The sequence below is a fragment of the Eptatretus burgeri genome, chromosome 7 (assembly GCF_056783735.1).
Source record: "Eptatretus burgeri isolate ZD-2024b chromosome 7, Ebu_testis_v1, whole genome shotgun sequence".
In the NCBI taxonomy this organism is placed as follows: domain Eukaryota; kingdom Metazoa; phylum Chordata; class Myxini; order Myxiniformes; family Myxinidae; genus Eptatretus; species Eptatretus burgeri.
Genome location: NC_140967.1, coordinates 58162145 through 58181627, shown reverse-complemented (window position 1 = coordinate 58181627; position 19483 = coordinate 58162145). Strand labels below are relative to the sequence as shown.

Below are 19483 nucleotides of genomic sequence, written 5' to 3'. Positions count from 1 at the left end.
AATAGCTGGGGTTGCTTAAATCATTTTCTCCTTCATTTTGGCCCCACTCTTCTTTTCGTCTGATTATTCCTGAGGTAAATCAGCCACGTGCGGCGCTGCGGTGAGGAAACTGCTGCACAGAGATCCTCGTTCCCAGGCGAGCCCTGGACCTGGCGTGTGCAGATAGTCATGTACGCTTGGTGGTGCGGGATTATCGACTTGAGCTTCCTATGATCTGGGGGAGGATTGCCGGTTGCATTAAAAAGGCATGCGAATAAATACCTCTTAAGAGGCTGCACGAATGGTGTTTTTCGCAACCCAGGAAACACAGCCAGCACGACGCCCATGCTGCACGAAACGTGTACGGAGGCCAATAAAGAGGACTCCACGCCATGTTGGGCGGGATACGAGTGTGCGGAGTCGAAGCGGCTTGTTCCTTTTCACCCTCAATATCCGACATATTGGTGTTCGCCCCGCGCACACGCTAGTGGAGTCGTGTGAACACGAGCGCTGGCCACGTGCGTAATGGCTGAAACGCTCGCAATGTATGGAATGTGCTCGAAAGCAGACACGTACGCCACTCGTGAAACGTGCATGGATTTATCTATGGCGATGTACTTTCAGTCCTCGCTGGCAGCAGCGGATTCTCCACGGATGGTGAAGGTCTTCTCGTCTCTCCAGCCAGCGAAGCTGCGATAGAGCCGAGGAATGTACAGTGCGGGCCACGTTGGCGCGCGCTGAGCCAGCACGTTGATAGACGCTGGTCGAATGCCCGGGCGGGCATGCGGGACCCTCGACCGGTTGCCCGGGCATGGCCCGGGGGTTTTTGCAGGACGATTCACGTGCCAATTTCGGTGTGAGCGATTCATCTCATCTCATGGGGTCGGAGCGGAATATTCCTGCTGTCTGGGATGGCCTTGCCAGAAACGAAGTGAGGCGGTTTCCAGCCAAAGTTGGCAGGCTACGTGAGGGGTCGGGGCCAATCGGAGCGCCCGATTCGGGTGATGACGTTTTGATTCGGCATGGCCCCTCCCCCCCATGCTGCGGGTCCTATAAAGGTCGGGGCAGTCTCTCTTGCCTCTCTTGCCGCTCTTTCCTCTTGCTCTTTCTCCGCCTCGCCTCGTCGACACCGCCACGACTCGTCTCCTGCTGTTGGGACTCCTCCTCCTCGTCTCTGCCCACATGATGTGGACCCACCCGCCTACCTGGTCCCGCCTACCACTCCACCCTCGCACTCTGGGCTTCGCCCCTTCTCCACTCAAGCTCCTCCTTCACGAACACAGTCTCCACACGTGCGGCTGAAGCCAGAGACAACGTGCCCACTGTTGAGTACTGCACCACGGAGCACCCCCCCCAAAACATATTGGTGGCGCGTCGTGCTATCGGGCGCAAAGGTACCGAGATCTTAGCCTCAACTCCCCTCCCTTCCTGGTTGCAAAATTTCCTCTTCATTGGGGTGTGTGTGCGTGCGTGCGTGCGTGCGTGCGTGCGTGCGTGCGTGCGCACGCGCTGGCGCCTGTCTGCTGAAGTAAGACTGCAGAAGATTGTTATCATTATTATTGTTATTAATTTCACGTTAAGTCTGCTCTGTGTCCCCTTTTGTAAGGTGATTGTAAATAAATCATTATTTGCATGATTTGCATAAATAATCAAAACACATTTGCATGGCTAAAACTCCTTCCGTATTTCACGGAAATCCATGTTATTGAAACGGCCCATCCGGAGGTTTCCGAATGTTCGTCATCAGAAGGACATGCCGCGATTGTAGGGAATTGAGGTTCTATTCCGATATGCCGATTCGTTTATAACCCATTTCATCTGGATGGGGTGAAATGCGAATGCAATAACGCATCATGACCTCCATTATGTGAAGTAGTCCCACGGTAGTTTTTATTACAAGCTGTTTTTGTAGAACTTACCGGATACAAAAGCTTATAAGCGTGTTACCGTGGTTCGATGTCCGCCAGGCAGGAGACCGTGTGTGTGCGTCGGTGTTGTGTATCTGCCTTTCCTCGCCGGCAGATTCATCTGTTTTAGTTATCAAGTTGGAATGGCATTTATATTTGTTTACTTCATGAATGTTTGTGAACATTTTATTTCGTTATATTAATGATCTATTAATTTATGATTGGAATTATGATCTCTGGAATGAATATATATATATATGTATATATATATATATATATATATATATATATATATATATATATATATATATATATATATATAATATTGTCGCGGATTCGCGCCCGCCGGCGTGCGAACGGCCACGTAACTCGAATCGCGGCACGTCGCCCATCGGACGGACAATCCAGTCGTGACCCTCTCGGACTAACGCCGGGAACCAGTCCCGGGTGGACCTTTCGGTCTCACCGCGATCGAGCCAATCGGCCCCCACGTGGGATAGGGTTGCTCGCCAAATTCGACCTACCTAAGTACCCACACGGAGGGTAGACCGCGCGATCGCACCTCGCCGCAGGTCGACTTCGGACACGGGCCACTTAAGCGACCCGTTCCGTACTATCGGGATAACCGAGCAGTGTTATTCGTCGGCCTCGACGGTTCGATTAATTATCGGGCGTCTTAGCCCAGGACCAACCCTTTACGTGAAGCAAGATGGGGATTCAATGAAAGAAATGACGAAGCGAAGCGGGAAAACAGTTCAACATAAAGCACATTTATTCGCGATGAACGGAAAGCACACATATACAATTCCACCAAAAGCACATCGAAAAGAAGAAGAAACACAATGCAATTTTACACAAAAAGCAAATGTAAAAGCGAAGACACAATGCAGAGCTATCCGACTACCGAGCACACGGCAACACTTATACAATTCTACTTCACAGACGGCGCCGACAACACATACCCAAAACCAAGAAAAAGAACACCCTCAAGGATGAGGCGGGCCTGGGGCCGAGACCGGGTCGGGCCTACCCGTCTGATGATGAGGCGCGAAGCGGCGGTGGTGCCTCAACTCCGCGGGCCTCGCGGACAGTGTCCGGCAGGGGGTGGGAAGGGGGCCCCCTTTGTCGCACTATCTCAGCGCGGGGGGAAACAGGAGGGGGTTGCTGATGCTCGGGGAAAGGAGGATTTTTATTGTCTCGGGTCCCGCGACGAGCTTCTCCACCTCGACCAGGTCGCGCCGTCGGCCTCCCGCCTTCAGCTCCCGGCACCGACGCGAGCACCCCCTCGTCCGTCTTTGCCGCCGCCACCTCTCCACAGCTCCGCCGACAACTCTCTTGAACTCCGAACTCACTCTTTCCAACGCACACGACTTTCTGACGAACGCAGCCGCTTATATAAGCCCCGTGGCTTCGCCTTTGACCCCCTGCCTTCGACCTTTCACCTCGCTCCCCATTGGCCCGAGAAAAAGTGGGCGTGAATGCTTTTTGATCCATGAATTTGCATATAGCGACCGCCCTCCAACGCCCTGGAGGCGGGGCCAAATCGCCCCTCACTCACCGATTGGACGGAACAAAAGTGGGCGTGAGTCGTTTTTGATCCGTTTTTGGAGCGGAAAGTCCGTGGTTTTGTACACGCTGTTCGGCGCGCGCCCTGCACGAGTCCAATACCGGTACCCACAAGCGGCGCAAGAACGGTGGCGATGCGACGGTTGCGAGGTGTGACGGCAAAGGTCGTGGCTGCTGTGGTGAAGCGGCGCCGCGGTGGGTGGTTGATGTTGTGATGACTGTTGAGACGCGGTTGGCGGTGGTGATAATGGCGGTTGGTCCAAAAAAAAAGATAGTAAAAGAAAAACGGCTATCCTGAAGAGTCGCAGCATGCATGAATGACATTTATTCCCTCTAGACAACGGGTTTGGGCCTAACTACACATATACTTACCGAGATATCTCACCTAAGGGACCTGAATGGTGGTTTGCGAATTTGGTAACCACAACAATATATATGATTAAATTGAAAGAAGAAGAGGAAGTTGGAAAAGGAAAAGGCGGAGTTTTCCTGATCGAAATGAAAGACTAACGTTCATTCATCCCTTGTGGGCGATTTATAACACTGAATTATGTGATTCTGCTTATGTGATTCATATAATTACGTGATTCATTTAATTCTGCTTGAGTTATCACCGACACGGGACTTACTATTTATCCTTCGGTAGAATTCCTCTTCAATCATCTTACAAAAGGTTGAGGAGAATTTGCGTGCCATTGTGATCTGGATCGGCATCATTTTCCCTTTCATGGTATAATGTGTAAATATTCTCGAGCTCGGGTTGATCGGGGGTTTTCCGGAACCGGGTGCGACCGGAAGAGATGAGCGGATTGTTCTGTCGTGGGTGGAATAAAGGATGGATTCGGGATTCCGAATTCCGATTGTTAGCCAGTGCTGCACCTATCTGTTCCGCTCAGCAGATCACCAGGTATGGCATTGAGGGCATGGCCACTAGTTAAGTTGCCGTGCCAATAGAAAGGTATCGCGGAAACACCGAAGCGTAACCCTGCTCGGCTGGTAGTCTAAGTCAAGTGGCTACGGCTGTGCAAGAACTACAGCCCATTGGACCGTGGAGTTATCTGTGGTTGGTGGCCTCAGGACCAGATGTTCTGGAGAAACTCGAGTGCTTCCCTTCGTACTGAGCTCCGGGCCATAACTATATATACACACTACATGGCCAAAAGTATGTGGACACCTGCTCGTCCAACATCTCATTCCAAAATCATGGGCATTAATATGGAGTTGCCCCCCCCCCTCCATTTTGCTGTCATAACAGCCTGCACTCTTCTGGGAAAGCTTTCAAGACTTTCCACGAGATGTTGGGACATTGCTGTGGGGATTGTCTTCCATTCAGCCACAAGAGCATTAGTGAGGTCGAGCACTGATGTTGGGCGATTAGGTCTGGCTCGCAGTCGGCGTTCCAATTCATCTCAAAGGTGTTCGATGGGGTTGAGGTCAGGGCTCTGTGCAATCCAGTCAAGTTCTTCCACACCGATCTCAACGAACCATTTTTGTATGAACCTCGTTTTCTGCATGGGGGCATTGTCATACTGATACAGGAAAGGGCCTTCCCCAAACTGTTACCACAAAGTTGGAAGCACAGAATCATCTAGAATGTCATTCTATGCTGTAGCGGTTAAGATTTCCCTTCATTGGGACGAAGGGGCCGAGCCCGAACCATGAAAGACAGCCGCAGACAATTATTCCTCCTCCACCAAACTTTCAGTTGGCACTATACATTTGGGCAGGTAGCGTTCTCCTGGCATCCGTCGGACTGCAAGATGGTGAAGCGTGATTCATCACTCCAGAGAACGGGTTTCCCCTGCTCCAGAGTCCAATTGTGGTGAGATTTACACCACTCCAGCTGACGCTTGGCATTGCAAAAGGTGATTTTAGGCTTGTGTGCGGCTGCTTGGCCATGGAAACTCATTTCATGAAGCTCCATGAACGGTGTTTGTGCTGATGTTGCTTCCAGAGTCAGTTTGGAACTCGGTAGTGAGTGATGCAACTGACGACAGCCAATTTTTCCATGCTCCGCACTTCAGCACTCAGTCTTCCCGTTTTGTGAGGTTGTGTGTCCTACCACTTTGCGGCTGAGCTGTTGTTGCTCCTAGACGTTTCCACTTCACAATAACAGCACCTACAGTTGACCGGGGTAGCGCTAGCAGGGCAGAAATTTGATGAACTGACTTGTTGGAAAGGCGGCATCCTATGACGGTGCCATGTTGAAAGTCACCGAGCTCTTCAGTATGGCCCATTCTACTGCCAGTGTTTGTCTATGGAGATTGCATGGCTGTGTGCTTGATTCTATGCACCTGTCAGCATTGGGTGTGGCTGTAATAGCCGAATCCACTAATTAGAAGGGGTGTCCACATACTTTTGACCATGTAGTGTAGCACGATATCTCAAAAAGTTTTGGACGGATTCGGATGAAACTAGGTGGATTAGTTGGTTAGGTGACGAGAACAAGCCGATTAGATTTTAGTTCAGGTCCAATTACAGATCCGCCCATCAGTGGGAAAGAAAACGTAAAAGAATCAGCCTGGTGGAGGTATGCGCTCCACTGAATGCCGTGCTGGTTACCTCCGCCACCGAAGGTGTGAAGGAGCTTGTTTTCACCCCTTTCTATCTGTTGCTTTGTTTGTTTGTCTGCCTGTGTGCAGGATATCTCAAAAAATTGTAGATGGATTCAGATGAAATTTTATGGGCAGTTTCAGTGTGTGACAAGGATGAACTGATTCGATTTTGGTGAAGATCCGGCTCCGATAAATTTTTTTATGTGATTCTTCACCATTGAGAGATCGGGCCAAAAATTATTTATATATATATATATATATATATATATATATATATATATATATATATATATATATATATATATATATATATATATATATATATATATACACATCACGATATCTCAAAAAAGTTGTGGACAGATTCGGATGAAACTTGGTGGGCATGGGTGTGCAACAAGGAAGAATTGATTCCATTTTGGTGAAGATCCGGATCTGATATTTTTTACAGTGATTCTTCACGATGGAGATCTGGCCAAAAACGATATACTGTATAGCACTATATTTCAAAAATTTATTGGGTCTGAGATGTTCTCTTGGATCGGGCATTACGTGGCGGAGGTATGCGCTCTCTTCTATTACGTGGTGGGGGAATGCCCTTTTAGTTTCCCATGGATTAGTTATGAAAGGGCTGATAGGATGGCCTTAGAGGTAAGCACACTTGTCTCTAAGCTGTCTAGCCCCGGTTTGAATCCAGACCCAGCCGTAAACTGTCATCCTGCTGTTTCACAGGCAGGGTGATTCATCAATGTGTGTGCTGTCCTTCGGATGCACGTAAACACGCGTCCCATCTGTCAGCATTCTTTTGTGGACGTGAAAGATCCTGCAGTGTCCTTCGTGAAGAGTCTGTGAGCTTTCGCCGGCACCATGGCAAAATTCCAAATTCTTGCCTTCACCAGCAGAGGGCATCATCAGCACAGCCATGCCCTAAGCCAATGATGTTACCCCACAGCTTTGTGCTACAAATGAATGAAGAAGAGGATTATAAAAGATCTGTTTTGGCTTGAAGTCTTGTGTGTAATCTCAATTATTATTCTGTGCATCTCAGCCAAACTAAAATGTGATTTGATAGGGTTGTTTTCTGTTGGTGTAACCTTTGAGGTTAAGGTGGATATGTACACTTAACACTTGACGATCTATTTATTGATTGTGGGAAGTCGAGCATTTTTTTTACAATGATGCTCTCTCACTCTTGCCTCTTTCAATGAAATGTCAGGCCTGGCCAGTCAGTTGGTGAAATACTTTGGCCAAAAGCAAGCTGACCACATAATAAGGTAAGAATAATTGTGGCTGTTTATATACAACCACTACAACTTCCACCACCACCTTCTTGTGGTGTCGGCTGGCTTTTGGCCCAAGTCTTTCAGGAACCAGATGGCTAGGCCTGACAACATTTGACAAAGTGGCAAGAATGTCATTTGTTCAGGGTGCCAATGATAACTCGCCTACTCTTCACAAAAAACATGTCATCTTTAACGTCCACCTACGACGAGTGCTGACAGACAGGTTCCCTCCAGCTTGCCATCCTTCCAATAGACTGCACACACACACACTGATTCTTCGCCCTGCATGTGAAACGCCCGGCTGACAGTTTATAGCTGAGTTGAGATTCAGACCCAGGCAAGACAACTGAGGCAAGAGTGCGTACCTCTGTTATCCTGCTAGCCTGTTGCACTTGTATATGGCTTTTCATTTGCTGGGTTGTTTTTTCAACTGTCATCAGGGCTTTGTTTCTGAAAACGTTTTATTTTTACGCAAGTCATGTTGGGTTTGGCCTTGTTGCCACATCACCAGATAAATTGTGATAAATAGTTGACCAAATTTTAACCCACATTGATTGTTTATTTGCATAGTGTGTTGTACTTTGTTCGACCATTTGATAAAGTACCATTGCTTTGGCATTGCACAGGCCCAACTGTAATTTGGGTTTTTTTGTTTTATTTCCATCATCATTGTGCATCAACTTGTATTGTTTTATTTTTTTTCTTCTTCTTTCCTTGAACTGTAAAAGGGTGCAGTATTTTTGTAAAGTTTGCTTTAGCACATTGCAATTGTCTCCTAAATTGACAATGGCTGTAGTTTTTTGTCTTTATTTGTGCCATGATTTACAGACGTGCTAGGGATGGATTCTGCACCAGGCCTGCCCATAACTGTTCTCATCAAAGCCCCAAACCAGAAGTATGCCGATCAAAATGTGGAGTGCTTTCTCGAATGGACGGTGCATAAACTGAAGTCTCATCTCTCCAGTGTTTATCCAAGCCACCCGGTATGTGACTGCATAACCAAGGCATTTAAATTGTTTGGTTAATTAGAAAATGATTGGACATTTGTTTCGTCAACATAATTTCTTAAATATTTCAGAATTATTGGTGTATATACAACTAGGTGTGTCTGGTGTGTTTAGCCTGGTGTGTTTAGCCTGGTGTGTTGGCGCAGTGGTTAGGGCAGCGGCTTGGGATCCAAAAGGTCCTGAGTTCAAGCCCCGTTGGGCCACTGAATTAATACACCAGAGGGTTGACTCAGCCTGTCATCCTTCCGAGGTCGGCGAAATGAGTACCAGTGTACTGGGCCGGTGTATACCCCGGTTAAAATAGGTGTACCATATCCCTGTGTCGTAAGAGGCGACCAGGGTTGCGTCAGGAAGGGCATCCGGCGTAAAACATGTGCCAAATCACTATGCGGATCGGATGATCCGCTGTGGCGACCCCTAACGGGAGCAGCCGAAAGGAGAAGAAGATACAACTAGGCTTTATGAAAATGCTTTCTCTTAGTGTAGGTTATGTCATTAATGTGAATACAGGGAGTCTCGACTTACAAACGGGTTGTGTTCCGAACAATCGTCCTTAAGTCTGATGTTCAGAAGTTGGAACCCCATTTCCAATGGTTGTTCGGTTCAATAACCAAGTCAATAAAGCCTATTTAACACATATTATAAAGTAATTAACCTGAAATTTTGTACATTTGCAATAAATGACAGTAAATAATACCCCATCATCCCCTCGAACTGAAATAAATCCGATTAATAAAACATTCTGCAAAATAAAGTACAGTAAAATTATTGTCATGTCCTTGATAATTGTTTCAATCATCGAACGATTGAAGTCTAATGAACGACCGATTTGGGAGTGAGCTTCACCTTCATCAGAACACTTTATAACGTCCAGTTTCATCTCCGATGTCAAGGTTCTGTGTTTCTCCGTTGCAGGAACATCACTGAAATGTTTATCAGGCATGATTTTGGCTCGTCACTAAAACGGTAAAATACGTGACACTGAATGCAAAAAGGTGCGGAAATTTTTTATTAGCTGTGAACAATACAGTACTGTACAGTGCACTGGGTACTGTAGACCATGCGGTGCTCAGACTTTACATCTCACAGATGAAAGATTGACGCTGCGCCCAATCAATGAGTCCCAATTTGCTCTGCCTACAATTGGTTCGTAAGTACGAGCTAACATTCATATCTCGGACATTAAAAAATATCTTACGGGGGTTGGCTTGCAAGTTGGGGACTCCCCTGCACTTTATGATATCAGGTGTAACTGGAATGGCACTCGATAGAGGCACATAATCTCCACCAGGCTGAGTAGTTTACATATTTTATTCCACTGTTGCAGCAACTCTAAAGCTGCACATTAAATCCTGGAGAATGGTACCATCCCAGCCTGGGCTGGATGTTGGCAAGCTCAGGGATGAGAGAGTAGCTAAGGAGTTTGCGAACAGGCTGAGTGGACACTTGGAGGGTCTGGTTGCTTTGGGGGGTCCTGAAGAGTTGTGGAACGCCTTCAAGACCACCGTCCTTGATGTTGCAGGTGGATGTCTTGGAACTCACCGCAGGGCAAAGAAGAATTTTGTCTCTCAAGGGACACTGGATACCATTGACCAGAGTCGCAGGGCCAGGCTGAATGGCAGAGCTGAGCTGTTCAGGGAGCTGAGGTGTAAAACTGTACGTGCACTGAGGGTGGACAAGGAGGCCTATGTGCGAGGAATCTGTAAGGGGGTAGAGCATCACCTGTGGACAGGTGATTCTCGTCCCGCTTACAGGGGAATTCGCGCATTGCGTTCATCCAAGCCCAAGCCTCGGAGCACTGCAGTTAGAGCAGAGTGGTAGGTTCTTGACAGAGGAGTCTGAAGTGAAGGCCTGCTGGGCCAGTTACTTTGAGCGGTTGTACCAGGCTGATCCCCCAGCTGTCGAGTTGGACGTCAAGGGTGTTGCAATCCCTGTTGCTGACCCTCGAATCAACTGTGGTCCACCTTCGCTTGTGGAAACACGGGCTGTGGTGAACCGGTTGAAACGGGGCAAAGCTCCAGGGATCTGTGGCATCCATGCTGAACTTCTCAAGGCTGGTGGAAATGCTGCACTCATGTCGTTGCATGCAGTTTTGTGCTCTGCCTGGAACACAGGCATCATCCCAACTGATTGGAAGAGGGGCCTTGTTGTTCCTCTCTGGAAAGGGAAGGGTGATCGCCAAGACTGCAACAACTACCGAGGGGTGATGCTGCTCTCAGTGCCGGGCAAGGTCTTTGCTCGGATAATTCTTGATAGGCTTCACCACCATCTGCTTGAGCACCAGCGTCCAGAGCAGTCAGGATTTACACCAAAGAGGTCAACGATTGACCGTATCCTTGCTCTTCGTGTCCTCACCGAACGCAGACGAGAGTTTCGGCAGGGGCAGCTTGCAGCCTATGTTGATCTATGTAAAGCGTTCGATTCAGTGAATCGGGATGTCCTCTGGAGGATTCTTGGTCTTCGTGGGGTGCCACCAAAACTGATCGATCTGATGTCTGAACTCTACTCTGGTACTGAGAGTGCTGTGAAGTGTGGTGGTACCATCTCTGACTTATTTCCAGTTGTTACTGGAGTTCGTCAGGGGTGTGTGCTGGCCCCCACACTTTTCAGCACTTGTATGGACTGGATTTTAGGGAGGATGTCGGAGAGATCGAGCTGCGGTGCATCGTTTAGGAATGTCAAGATCTCGGACCTTGATTTTGCAGATGATGCAGTCATCTTTGCGGAGACTTTAGATATCCTTTTGGGGGCCCTCGAGGTGCTGAATGAGGAGTTGGAGCCGCTGGCATTACGGGATTCTTGGGTCAAAAATAAGATCCAGGCTTTCGGTGACATCTTGGATGCTGCTGTCCTGTCTGTGTCTGTTTGTGGTGAGGATCTTGAGGTCGTGGAGAGATTCACTTACCTTGGCAGTGATATTCATGTCTCTGCTGGCTGTGAGTCAGAGGTCAATAGACGTCTGGGTCGGGCATGGGGAGTCATGGATTCACTGGATCATGGGGTGTGGCGCTGCCGGTCCCTGTGCGGGAGGACGAAAGTCCGAGTCTTCAGGTCCTTGGTACTTCCAGTCTTGCTCTGTGGATGCGATACTTGGACTCTGACCAAGGATCTGAGATGGAGACTTACTTAATTCCTTTGGCACCAGGTCTCTTCGGAGAATCCTTGGCTATCGCTGGTCAGATTTTGTGTCCAACGAGCGGTTGCTGAGAGAGACTCGGACGAGATTTGTTACCTGCATAGTCCGTGAGCGTCAGTTGCGGCTGTATGGACATATGGCTCGTTTTCCTGACGCTGATCCTGCTCACCAGATTCTCTCAGCGAGGGAGTCTCATGAGTGGAGGAGGCCAGTGGGCCGACCACATGCCTCGTTGCAGCAGGTTGACCATCATCTCAAGGAGATGGGGATGGGCCTGGCATCTGCCTGGGGGATGGCCAGACGGAGGCCCCTGGAGTACCGGCGGAAAGTGGACGCATCGACGCGCTGTTCTGGCACATGCTCCCATACCTGACCTGACCTGATAGGCCGGAACTAGATCTCGACCTGAAGCAAAATCGAATCGGCTTGTTCTTGTCACGTAACCATCTCCTCCACCTTCGTTTTTGTCATAACTTGTCCACTACGTTTAGAAACATCATGCCATATATAGTTTTTGGCTCTCCCTCTCTCCTCTCCCTCTCCCTCTCACTCTCTCCAGTGGAGAATCACTTACAAAATTAAAACATTCTCAGATCCGCATTTGGATCTTCTGCAGAATCGGAAATATTTATCCTTGTCACACACCCAATCTGTCCAGCAAGTTTCATTTGAATCCATCCATAAGTTTTTGAGATATTGTGCCATACTGTATAGTTTTTGGCCCTATCTCTCAATAGAAAAGAATCACTCAAAAACAAAAAACCAAAAACAGAAATTTTTTGGGGGTGCCAAAAAACAAAATATTCTGCTTTGTGGATGACTTCTATTGAAGTTTTATTTATTTATTTATTGCTTTATCAGGGGTTTCCTTATTTTTGGAGTAGGAGGCTACCATTAAAAAGTGGCAGGTTACCATCACCGCGAGCGAAGTGAGCTCGGGTGACCGTATTTTGGAGCCGCATCACTTGACAAAAGCTCAAAATGGACAAGGTGAAACGCGTGTTTCCTGAAACAACGTCACACTCGCAAGAGTGAAAGCTTAGACCAATTGCTGATGGGCAGAAGCTTACCTCCCATGTCTTTGGACTTCTTCGAAAATCCAAAGTCAAACAGGGATTTTTGTTTCGATGCCATCGTTTCGGCACCGAAACTGCCAGGCCTACAAAGTTTATTTTCTTGAGGACATTGCTGTATGGTATCAGGGTATCAGGCCAACAGTCCAAAACAAGGCTAAAGCAGAGAACTCTCTATTGCAGGAGGCGTGTTTTAGCTGCTAGTGTTATTTTTAGGTCAGTGTTGTGCTTGACCTGGTGAGAGTACTAACAGTAAAAGTCAGCCCGCTTTTATCGAAATACTGTGTTTTCGTCTCGGATTTCAAAACAGGGGGTGTAGAGATTTCGTGGTGACAAAAAAAAAATAATCGAAAAATCGGCGCTGAAGTAGGCAGCGACCTTTGACATTTTTTCTCTGAGTAGACGGCTGCGGGTCACTGGTAACCGGCTTCTAAGGAAACCCCTGCTTTATACTTTGTCTTTGGCCAACACCACCCTTTCTTGTGCCATCATAGTCCACTAAAGAACAACGACTGATCTACTCTGGCCGCCTTCTGTCCGATGGTCAACAGCTTAAGGATGTTCTGAGGAAGGTGAGACATGGCCAGTATTTTCTGTCAAATTATTTCATAAACATGGTATTGTGACCACTGGCATAAGTGATATTCTGGTTAAGAACAAAGCATTTCAATTTTGAAGGCAATATCTTGTTGTTTCTTCGATATTTGATTCTTGTGTTGGGTAGAAATAAGTCAGCAATGTCTGGTTTTTTGTTTTTGGACGTACAGCATGATGAGTTCCACACAGTGCACCTTGTATGCCCATCTCCAAGCCCTCCGACCTCTCCCCAGCCTGCAGCATCCCCATCAGGGCAGAGCCCCTCACTCGGAGGCTATCAGGTAGATAATCATGGTGTTTGCGGTGAGCTTTTGGGGTCTATTTTGAACGTGCTGCAGTTGTGCATTTCGCAGTCTGTGCACTTTGGAAAAATTGCTGTTTTAAGGAGAATTTTGTGATCTTACATTTTAAATAGTTCTACTTTGTGTCCTTCTGTCATTTTGATTTTATTTTTTGATACTGGTCGTTCCTCTGCAGAGCACAGATGTTACAGTCTCTTCAACCCAGCAAATGCCTTCCACTTTGCACAGTTCCACTCCCTGGCTTGATGGCACCGATGGCCTGACGGAGAGACGTTCGCTGTACCAGATGCCTGTATCCACCAACCGTTCAGGGTGAGCCAGTGTCTAGAAAGAATGGTGTTAACAAACCGTTGTTTTGAAAATGTTGTGGATTTAATGGAATTTGAAAGTTGTGCATTAACGAAGAAGAATGTTATTGAAAATTTTTTTGTTGTTTGTTTGGTTGCTTCTTTGTTTCTGATATTTAATGAATACTTCTCATACGGTGATTTTTGTCACCCCTTTCCCGCTATCTCGATAGCTAAAGTTATTTATTTAGTTTATTTATTTTTATGGCCATTTTAAATTGCGCTTTTTCTCTCATTGCATATGTGGAGTACAACTTGCAGTGCCTTTTTGCGATATACTTTTCACAGGTCTTCCAAAGTTTTAACAGTCATGTAAAAAGTGCTATTTTTCAGATACCCCCTCTCCTGAAGTAGTACGGTACTCGTTAACATTTAACCTCTGGTAATTTTGACATGTTCAAACTAATCGTTCTCAGCATGTTGACCCGACTAAAGTCTCGTATGATCAGCACATTGTTATCTTGCCGAAACGAAGTTTTTGCAAGATATGTTAGTCAGCTTGTATGTTTTTTATTTTTTTATTTTTTTTTTGTTTGTCTGTAATCACGTATAAAAAATTCTGCAGAGCACAGTTATCATTGGAAATTTTTGTAACTTCGCATATCAGAGGCCTATAGAGGTCCCTTTCAGCGCATAAAATTTTGAAGGTCAAGGTCACTTTGTCGCAAATCAGGGGAGTCGACGAAACCCTTATTTTTTGAGTAATTTTAATCGAATCGTCTCCAAACTTTATGGGACTATAGTTCATGGTCTGGCGCTCAGCTGATTAGTTTTTGGTGGCGATTGGCCTTGACCTTCATGGTTAGCACCTGAGGTCAAACATATTTGACCCCAAGGTCAAATTTTCAAGTTTTAGAAACCATATCGTGTAGTACCTCAAATTGAACACCTCGATGAGTGCTTTCTAGATATGTCAAGCTTGAGACATTATGATGTCATTTGGTGACGTTATGAGGCAAACGCATATTTTTCATGGTTACTCTGTTGAGCGATTCTCATCGGAATCTCTCGTAGGCAGATATTCCTCAAGGAGTCGCTCCTGTTGGATAGCAGCTCTGTTCACTTCGGTGTGACCTTAAATAAGTCACACGTGGTCACCTTTTGGCAAGATACGGGTCACCCTGCGGGTGACATTGGTTTATTTTTATTATTTTTAAGACCCCAATTGGTGCAAGTAGGCAATTGCAATTCAGTACAGTGTATGTATATATTGTCATGGATTCGGGGTTCGAGGCTTGCCAAGAGGGGAAGCACTCGGGTCCCTCCCGAACACCCGGTCCTGAGGCCGCCGGGCACACATGACTGCGCACCAGCAGATTGATAGGCAACCTGGAATGCCGAATGGCACGGCCAATCCAGGCAGGGTCCACGACATGATTTGTGGAAAATGCCACATCATTCTGAGGAAATGCTTGAGACAGCCCTAACCCCTCCATTCACGCGCCCAAGGCCGAGACGAAAGCCCTCGCCCCCTCCCTCACGCGCAAGTCCTGCACTGTACCATGCCTGCAAGAAGCGTCGCACCTAGTGCCACGAACATGCACGTATGTGATAAAGGAGCAAAAATGGAGAGGGATTCCGCCGCACCGAGGGTTGATCGAACGGCAATGGTGTTGAAGGTAAGACTGATGGGGTGAAGGAGGGATTGTCAAAAGGATGTTTGGTGAAGGGGAGATAATTAGTGGATTGAGAAAGGCAGAGGGAGGGGGTGTGGGTGGGGGGGGACAGATCTCGGGTATGAAGGAGGAATGACTGAAAGTAATGGAGGGGGAGGGGGGGAGACGCTATACTGGGAAAATACAACCAAGCCAACACATGCCTACCGAATAATCCCTCAAAAAAGGGACCAAAGACTAATGAAATAACATCCTCGGGTCACCTACGTGTCCATGTATGCTTTTCCCCTGGTGTAAGTTTTCCAAAACCATAACGAGAAAAAAATAAAAAAAAAAATAAAAAAAAAAATATATATATATCCACAGTGGGGAGAACAAGAATTTGATACACTGCCGATTTTGCAGGTTTTCCCACGAACAAAGCACGTAGAGGTCTGTAATTTTTTTTATCATAGTTACACTTCAACTGTGAAAGACGGAATCTAAAACAAAAATCCTGAAAATCACATTGTATGATTTTAAAATAATTAATTTGCATTTTATTGCATGAAATAAGTATTTGATCATCTCCCAACCAGTAAGAATTCTGGCTCTCACAGACCTGTTGGTTTTGTCTTCAAGCAGCCCTCCCATTCTCCACTCATTACCTGTATTAACTGCACCTGTTTGAACTCGTTATCTGCATAAGAGACAGCTGTCCCCACTCAATCAATCAGACTCCAACCTCTCCACAATGGGCAAGACCAGAGAGCTGTCGAAGGACATCAGGGACAAAATTGTAGACTTGCACAAGGCTGGGATGGGCTACAGGACAATAGCAAGCAGCTTGGTGAGAAGGCAACAACTGTTGGCGCAATTATTAGAAAATGGAAGAAGTTCAAGATTACAGTCAATCTCCCTCGATCTGGGGCTCCATGCAAGATCTCACCTCGTGGAGCCTCAATGATCATGAGAAAGGTGAGGGATCAGCCCAGAACTAGACGGCAGGACCTGGTCAATGACCTGAAGAGAGCTGGGACCACAGTATCAAAGAAAACCAGAAGTAACGCACTACGCCGTCATGGACTAAAATCCTGCATCGCCTGCATGGTCCCTCTGCTCAAGCCAGCGCTCAAACGTCTGATCTCTGTCAATGCAAACAAAGGTTTCTGTACCAAATATTAAGTTCTGTTTTTCTGATGTATCAAATACTTATTTCATGCAATAAAATGTAAATTAATTATTTAAAAATCAAACAATGTGATTTTCAGGATTTTTGTTTTTGATTCCGTCTTTCACAGTTACCAAACAGTTACCCATGATTTCACTGTCCCTATGATAAAAATTACAGACCTCTACGTGCTTTGTAAGTGGGAAAACCTGCAAAATCGGCAGTGTATCAAATATGTGTGTGTGTGTGTGTGTGTGTGTGTGTGTGTGTGTGTGTGTGTGTGTGTGTGTGTGTGTGTGTGTGTGTGTGTGTGTGTGTGTGTGTGTGTGTGTGTGTGTGTGTAACAAGAAATGAACAGGATAGAACCATCATAAATATATGTGGAAAACTTATGGGCCCAGACCGGGAATCAAACTCTGGTCCTCTGGCAAACCATACCAGTGCTCTCCCATTTGAGCTATCTTGGTGACCCACCGGCTGAGCTGTGTGTGTGTCTGTGTGTCTGTGTGTCTGTGTGTCTGTGTGTCTGTGTGTCTGTGTGTCTGTGTGTCTGTGTGTCTGTGTGTCTGCGTGTCCGTGTGTCCGTGTGTCCGTGTGTCCGTGTGTCCGTGTGTCCGTGTGTCCGTGTGTCCGTGTGTCCGTGTGTGTGTGTGTGTGTGTGTGTGTGTGTGTGTGTGTGTGTGTGTGTGTGTGTGTGTGTGTGTGCGTGCGTGCGCACACACATACCACTCTCTTTCCCCCACTGCTTCTGAGGCACTCTCTGCCAACCATAGGAGCAGCTTTGGCCTGCTCTCAAGAGGTCTATAATTGTCTATAAATTATTTATGAAATGTCCATGATTTTCCACATGTATTTATGATGGCTCCATCCTGTTCGTTTCTTATTTCTATTACTACGCCCCCTGTGGTGTTTAATAGCAGACATGGATGTGTCCCCCCACAGGGGGAAGACCCTCTTGAGAGCAGGCGCAAGCTGCTCCTATGGTTTGCAGTGAGTGCTCCGGAAGCAGTGGGAGAGCGAGAGTGGAACTTTTATATATGTGGAGGAATTGCGTTGCTCAGCCGGTGGGTCGCCCAGATAGTTCAGATGGCAGAGCACTGGAATGGTTTGCCAGAGGACCCGAGTTTGATTCGCGGTCTGGGCCCGCAATTTTTCCACATATATTTATGATATCTCCTTCTTCTTCTCCTTCTTCTTATCCTTCTTCTTATCCTTCTTCTTATCCTTCTTCTTATCCTTCTTCTTATCCTTCTTCTTATCCTTCTCCTTCTTCTCCTCCTTCTCCTCCTTCTTCTCCTTCTTCTCCTTCTCCTTCTCCTTCTCCTCCTTCTCCTTCTCCTCCTTCTCCTTCTCCTCCTTCTCCTCCTTCTCCTTCTCCTTCTTCTTCTTCCGGCTGCTCCCGTTAGGAAATCGCCCGGCGGATCATCCGTATGATCCGCATTGTTATTGGCACATGTTTTACGCCGGATGCCCTTCCTGCCGCAACCCTGAGTCGCCTCTTACAACACAGGGATATGGTATACACTGGTACTCATTTCGCCGACCTCGGAAGGATGACAGGCTGAGTCAACCCCCTGGTCTATTAATTCAGTGGCCCAACGGGGCTTGAACTCAGGACCTTTTGGATCCCAAGCCGCTGCCCTAACCACTGCGCCAACACCAGGCTCATATATATATATATATATATATATATATATATATATATATATATATATATATATATATATATATATATATATATATATATATATATATATGTATATATATATATATATATATATATATATATATATATATATATATATATATGTATGTATATATGTATATATATATATATATATATATATATGTATATATGTATATATGAATAAAGGAAGACCCACCCACATCTCTCACCTGTGAATGAAGGGAATAGCTAAGCAACTAAACCCAGGTGACTCCCCCTCACACATTGACCAATTATATATAATAATTGACCCCTCCCACACTCCTTGAGCCAAAGAAGCTGCATAAAGCAACCCAAGAAGACCTATGCAAGGTAAGCGCTATGCTGTTTTTAACCCTTCCCAGAGTTCACAACTCCAAAGACGTTCACACATGGTGCACACATGAGAATCCCAATGCAACACACCCACTCAGCTACCGGACCGGTTTCATCGCTTATTGGCAAATCATCAGCAATAGTGCAGACAGCAATGCATACCAATGAGGCTCCCAATCATGTACCATGTGCAAACCTCAAAGGCTGTTAATATATAAATAAAGAAAGACAGCATATATGCAGTATATTCATATATACAGTGGGGAGAACAAGTATTTGATACACTGCCGATTTTGCAGGTTTTCCCACTTACAAAGCACGTAGAGGTCTGTAATTTTCATCAAAGGTACACTTCAACTGTCAAAGACGGAATCTATAACAAAAATCCTGAAAATCACATTGTATGATTTTAAAATAATTAATTTGCATTTTATTGCATGAAATAAGTATTTGATCATCTCCCAACCAGTAAGAATTCTGGCTCTCACAGACCTGTTGGTTTTGTCTTCAAGCAGCCCTCCCATTCTCCACTCATTACCTGTATTAACTGCACCTGTTTGAACTCGTTATCTGCATAAGAGACAGCTGTCCCCACTCAATCAATCAGACTCCAACCTCTCCACAATGGGCAAGACCAGAGAGCTGTCGAAGGACATCAGGGACAAAATTGTAGACTTGCACAAGGCTGGGATGGGCTACAGGACAATAGCAAGCAGCTTGGTGAGAAGGCAACAACTGTTGGCGCAATTATTAGAAAATGGAAGAAGTTCAAGATTACAGTCAATCTCCCTCGATCTGGGGCTCCATGCAAGATCTCACCTCGTGGAGCCTCAATGATCATGAGAAAGGTGAGGATCACCCCAGAACTAGACGGCAGGACCTGGTCAATGACCTGAAGAGAGCTGGGACCACAGTATCAAAGAA

General features: G+C 46.4%; 1 protein-coding gene across 5 annotated transcripts in view; it reads left to right on the top strand.

Annotated features, from left to right (window-relative positions):
- The window catches only part of HERPUD2 (HERPUD family member 2), a 112857-nt gene that overhangs the window by 69207 nt on the left and 24167 nt on the right, over positions 1-19483 (top strand). For 3 of the 5 annotated variants that reach the window (XM_085888609.1, XM_085888611.1, XM_085888607.1), the window contains exons 2-5: positions 8119-8273; positions 13001-13078; positions 13274-13384; positions 13581-13717. In XM_085888609.1, the coding sequence (XP_085744735.1) occupies positions 8130-8273; positions 13001-13078; positions 13274-13384; positions 13581-13717 (470 nt within the window). In that variant the 5' untranslated portion in view covers positions 8119-8129. Of the gene's footprint in view, positions 1-8086; positions 8274-13000; positions 13079-13273; positions 13385-13580; positions 13718-19483 lie in introns of all 5 variants that reach the window. The other 2 variants (XM_085888608.1, XM_085888610.1) reach the window with 2 other exon arrangements.